Source organism: Gavialis gangeticus, unplaced genomic scaffold (genome assembly GCF_001723915.1).
Source record: "Gavialis gangeticus isolate Ggan-Ray unplaced genomic scaffold, GavGan_comp1, whole genome shotgun sequence".
Lineage (NCBI taxonomy): Eukaryota > Metazoa > Chordata > Crocodylia > Gavialidae > Gavialis > Gavialis gangeticus.
The window spans coordinates 82,229,301-82,235,344 of NW_017729022.1; the positions used below are offsets into that span (position 1 = coordinate 82,229,301).

Sequence of the window (6,044 nt, forward strand, 5' to 3'; positions counted from 1 at the left end):
AGGTCTGGGAGGGGGGATGGGGGATAGGGGCTTGTGACAGAGCCCCCATGCAGCACAGGGCAGTGGGGGGGGCAGCGGGGATCGCTTCCCTGGCTGGCAGCAGTTGGTCAGTGCCGGGGTTTTTTTTTAAAAGAGCCAGGAGGTTGGGGTGGGGCAGGCAGCCATTGATGGGGCTGGGAGAGTGGGCAGGGGACGGGTTTGTCGAATTTGGAGATTTGGCTGATTCAGCGGCGGCCAAATCTCTAAATCAGATTCTGTTGAATCGATTCAGGGCAATGTTTCAAATCACTGAATCGAATCATTATTCCCTGAATTGGTTGAATCCAAAAGAGAAGCGAATAGTAGTCACTTTGCACAGACCTAATAAATACGGTAACTCAGATTTCGTTGTTATGCAACTTATCTTCCAGGAGCATTGAAGATGTGTAAGACCATTTATTGCATATTTGAAATAAGTCAATAAACAGAAAATATTCTAAATCAGAAAGAGCAAAACCTTTTGGAGTTGCTAGCCAACTGCTCCCTTGTGCCCAGTGCTGGAGTTTCTAAAGAACTTTCTCAGATGGGCAGGGGCTTTTCAAGTGCAAAACTCATGCAAACACTTAGATCATACTATCCCATGGCAGGTAGATTAAAATTGCCTAGAAATATACTCCTCTCTTTCTTTAGGGTCTTTCTTGTTAGAGGAGTATTGTGATTTAGTCATTGGTAATGACTACATAATTTACAGCCCAAGAATGGGAGGAGGAATAATATTTCCTTTAGGAAGCTCAATCTCAGGGGTAAACCTAAATTCCTCCTCCCCGCCCCACCCTGTAAATTGCCCAGGTAGCAGTTTTCTTGATTTATTGATCTGTTGATATAATTTGGTCTTGGTGTGAATTGCTGAATTCTCTGTAGTTTTGCTAGATAGAGAGTGAGGAATTTCTGTTCTCCCTATAGGAGAGCAGTCTATTTTTAATTTTAAGTGAGTGAAGCTTTGCAGATTCTTTTATTTTAAATCCTTCTTTTGCTAATTTTTCTATTACAACATGAGAGAGACCAACCCTACCAGCAGTACTATTTGGAAATCATACTAATTTAGAAAAATCATTCTGAGCATTTCTTTGATGTAAAGAAAACTGGCTTGCTGTCAACAAATTGGAGTTTCTGTTAACTCAAAGGTGTAAGAACATGATGGGTCAAAGTGAAAGTCTGTCTAGTCCAGTATCTTGTCTCTAGAAGTAGAAAGAAGTGGATGTTTTAGAAGAGCATAAAAATGGGGCATGTGTTGAGTGATCCATCCCGTCATATACTCTGAGCTGCCAAAGGTCATAGGTTTAGGGCTGTTCTGTGCCTGAGGCTGCATCCTTGACTGTTATGTTTAATAGCTTCAGATGGACATATCCTTCATAAATTGGTCTAAACCCTATTTGAGCTCAGTTATACTGTTTGCCTTGTCAGTGGCCTTTGGCAATGTATTCCATAAGTTAATTATGTATTGCTTAAAAATGAATTTCTCTTTTGTTTCTTTTAAACATGCTGCCTGGTAATTTAATCAGATCCTCCTAGTTTTTCTGTTATGAGAGAGAGTGAAAAATAGTCCCCTATTTATTTCCCCCCCATCATTTGTGGTTTTATAGATCTCTATCCTACCACCCCTCAGTCAACTATTTTCCAAACTGAAGAGTCCTAACCTTTCCAGTCTTTCCTCATATGGAAGATGTTCTATACTCCCAATTGTCTTTCTTGCTTTTCTCTAAATTTTTTCTAGGTTTAATGCATATTTTTTCTGAAAAGCAGCAACCAGAACTACATTCAGTATTCAAGATGCGGGCGCACCATGGCTTCATATAATGGCATGAGGATGTTTTCTGATTTGTTTTCAGTTCCTTTCTTAATGATTCATAGCATTCCATTTGCCTTTTTGATTGATTTTGTATGTTGAACTAATGTTTTTAAAGACTATCTATAACTTCAAGATTTCTTTCCCCACTCCTGCATGTTAATGACCAATTTGGAGGCCATCACTGTTTGTGACTCTTCACTCTCCACTGTGGATTTGACTGCCCAGAATAATTTTCTGTTATCTGCAGTCTTGCCACTTCACCCCCTGATTCCAGGTCATTTATGAATAAGTTGCACAGCATACGTTGCAGCAGAGATCCTTGGGGGACCCTACTGTCCCTCTGCCATCAATTTCTTAAGATCTACAATATTGGTTTCTGAATCTGCTCTCTCAGCTCTATCTTTATTTATTTATTCATCAGTAAATATAATAGCCTCTCCTGATGAAGAGAGCCTGAAAGTTTTACCTGCTAAATGCATTTGACAGAAAAAGAGTTAATGGGTGCCTGAGGCTGTAGCCCACTGAAATTGTGGAGAGTTTTCTCATTAACTTCAGTGGCCCAGGAAATCACTTGAAGCACATAAGAGCCTTTCAACTTCTTTACCTGTGTAATGCATATGGGTTTTTTTTCTTTTTCTTTTGCATTTAGGTTTATAAGTATATTTTCATGCCTTAGGGATAGTAACTCTACTTTAAAGCTGGGTACATTACATCCAACCCCTACAATGGAACCACATTTCAAATGACCACCAGCTATTTCAAAGGCTTTGGCGATCTCTTCTCTAGTATGCCCCTTCATACCAAAACTTGGGCTTTGGCTCAGGATTTGAACCAGCATTTCCAGAAATGAAAAACTAGTGCTGTGATATATCAAGCCATCTAAGCCCTTCTACTCTGCTGCATCCCTGATGGGTTTTGGGGGGCTTTTTTTCTTCTGTCTTTTTTTCATTGACATTTAAGCTCTCCAGCCAAATAACAAAAGTATAAATGTGCTTCAGTTCCTCTCATGAAAAAGTATGACTGATTCACTTATTTCCTAGTAGAACAATTTAGTAGAAGAGTTTAAAGGAGTCTTGACCCCAAGTTTTGCCTTGTAAAGGGAAAGCTTAGATGAAATCATATAACACTAAGATTTTCAGATGTAAAAGCTTTCAGGAAACAGTTCTTAATGGATTATTCTCTGGCATCTGATTTCCTTTAACAGTGCATTGTCAGCTGTCAAACAGCATTTATTTTAGAAGTTAGCAGTTGCTATGATACCTTCACTAGTGTTACCATCCTCTTGGGCATATGTGCTGTGCCCTTCTAATAGGGTTGTTCTGCTACTCTTTCCCAGGGGGACTAAAGGCACAAGGTGCTGTGATAATACAGAGCTGAGATTTAGATTTTCCAGTTCAGCCTAACCAAGTTGTGGGTCCAACCCTGTTTTCATTCGGCATGCTTCTTATTTTTGGTGTGTTTTATGTCTGTCCTGAACAGATGGCTTTTACCAGCAATAATTTTAACTTTGGATATCACCATGTTCTTGCGTAACATCTCTTCCCTCACCAACCAGCTTGATGGATTGATGTTCTCTGAACAAGTCTTGTGCTTGATATGATGATTATTACTACTCAACAACATTGCTATGTATGGGAGTTCAGGGACATGAGAGAGGGTGCCATTGCAGTCAGCTTAGCTAGATAAAGATATTTGAAAAATCCAAGGCCAAATTGATCTAAGTTGCACGGTTTTCCGTAAGCAGTGTAGTTTAGATTGGGTGTGGGGGAGAGGCAAATCTTAAACTGGGTTTTACCATTTTTAAACCAGTCTGTGCACCAAACTTCTGTTCTGTTACAGGTATAGACTGGTTTTGTGTGCTGAACTTTTGTTCTGAAATGGGCACAGACCAGTTTCCAATCACTTATACCAGTAAAAGTATAATGTCTCTACCTGATCCTTGTGCGCAGTACCATTGTTATATACCCAATCAACATATTTAGACCATAGACATGAGTCAATCTACTATTACAAATACACTTTTGGCCAATATCTGTTACCTGAGTACAATGCCAAGGCAGGTTGTGGTGGTGTAAATGAGAGCAGAAGCTGGCCTTAGGGGTTTTATTGGACTGTGTTAGTTATGGCTTCAGTTAAAGCTTTATAAAGCAAGTTTTGTTAACTAAAGTTGAGAGATCACCCAAAGTGATTAGAAAAACAAAAAAAGATAAAGTGATTCAATTTTGTATCTGCTTCTAAATGTTAGAAAGGTAGGCTGCTCAAAACGAATCCTTCTGCATTTCAACGTGTTCACCACTAACTGATTCAGCTATGGCATTATTGGCCCGGTAAAAGGTAGCCCAATTATCTGGCTGGGAAATGTAATAAATTAAATACTGTTATTTCTTCTAACTAAGCCTAAAATTTCAGGTTTTTAAATAAAGAAAGTTTGTTTAGATAAATGTGATCCTTGGGGCATGTCCATATAGTATCAAACTCTTCTAAAGAGCACCACTGTGAAAGCACACCCCACCCATTCTCTCCTCCCATGCGTGTCAGATGCCAAAAATAGTAACATAGCAATTTTGGCACATGCCCTGTGCTTATCTCACTCTCAGGCACACATATTAGTAATTCTGAGCACACTAGTACTGCTTTAATGGCAATTACATTAAAGTCTTTTAACATTTGGCCCATGAAGTGCGGGGGTGAGAAGGCAAGGTGTGTTTTCAAGGCTACACTTGTTAGCCTGGTCCAGCATGGTGTAGACATCAATAAAAAGGGAACAACAGCAGACATCACAAACTGATTCAGCTCATTGGACTTGAGCTGAAGGAGGAACTGAGTTACCCCGTGTCTGTAAAGGATTGAGGCCATGGTTCATGAAGTCTCGAGATTTTTGGAGCAGCTCTGCAAATCACAGTTGTTTTGAAGAAACTGTATATGACAATTTCATTTTTTCCTCGCAGAGCAAACTAATGTTAAACAGCCATCAAACTCAAAGACATTGATAGTGATGTGCAGTGGGCCTAAGTTTTAAATTTGGATATAGCCATAATGTATGAGAAAGCATAATTTAAATTTTAAATGGTGTCTTCTAAGGAATGAAATTACTATATTTATGTGGAGATTTGGTTGATTACATTTATACAAAACGTTTTGCTGTCGGTTCTCAGCTGTAAAGATTTAAGAACGAATATAAGAATGTGTGTGCACCAGCTCACAATTTTTTTGGCCCCCCGCAAGGTATAGTTTTGGGGCCCCTGGATCCATTGAAAAATCAAAATTGCGGTTAATTGTGGTATAAACTCACTGAAATAAAATAGTCGGGGCTGGGCTGCACACGTGCGAGCTGCACTGAGCGGGGTGCGGGGTGGGGGCAGCATGTGTTGTGGACACCTGGGTTTCCTCCCTGGGGCCGGGGCCAAGCCTGGGGCCAGGGCAGGAGTGGAGCTGGGAACTCCTCCCCCGCTCGGCTGGAAGAAGTTTCTTTCTTGCCTGCATCAAGCCCTTTAAACATGGTGCAGGCAGTGGGGGGTGAACAAGACATAGCCCCTTGGCTGTGGAGCCCCCCGGGGCCGCAAGTTCCACAGGATAGGACGGGCTGGCCCTGGTGTGCACAATATGTGGGTATATATCCTTATCCATATTCACACTATTACATGTATTTTGTTACTTTAATTACAGATTGTAGTAGTTGAAGTAGTTAATAGGCAGCTTAAAATACCCAGGTACAATTAAATTGGCCTCTGAAAATTTGACAAGTCTAATATAACCAGGGGGCATTGTCTGAATTGCACAGATATCCATTGTATGCATTATGGACATACCAGAAATGCCATATATGGACAATATATAAATTCAAAGGAATTGGTGCATGGAATAGCATTTACGTAAAATGTGACCTGTTGATAAATTTAATCAAATTAAAATTTCATGCCATGGACAGGAACCTGAGAAATGAGCAGTTTAATGTTGATTAGAGCTGAATTTTCTGTTGTTCACACACGTTTGTTGTGTTGTTGCAGAGACTGGAGCACAGAGAAGTTTTGGTTGGCCTGTTGTTCCTGGTTTTCCCATTTATTCCAGCCAGCAACCTATTCTTCAGGGTGGGCTTTGTGGTGGCAGAACGAGTCCTGTACATGCCTAGGTAATTATTGCAATTGAACTCCTTTCTAAAGAGAATCTTTTCCCCTTTATTTTAAAAGCAGGTAAGATTTCTTCCCCCCCCCCCCCC

At 40.4% G+C, this 6,044-nt stretch overlaps 1 protein-coding gene across 2 annotated transcripts in view; it reads left to right on the forward strand.

Annotated features, from left to right (window-relative positions):
* Nucleotides 1-6,044, forward strand: part of TMTC1 (transmembrane and tetratricopeptide repeat containing 1) — a 337,017-nt gene that overhangs the window by 191,806 nt on the left and 139,167 nt on the right. For both annotated transcript variants that reach the window (XM_019515485.1, XM_019515486.1), the window contains exon 9: nucleotides 5,836-5,957. In XM_019515485.1, coding sequence (XP_019371030.1) covers nucleotides 5,836-5,957 — 122 coding nt within the window. The remainder of the gene's footprint in view (nucleotides 1-5,835; nucleotides 5,958-6,044) is intronic.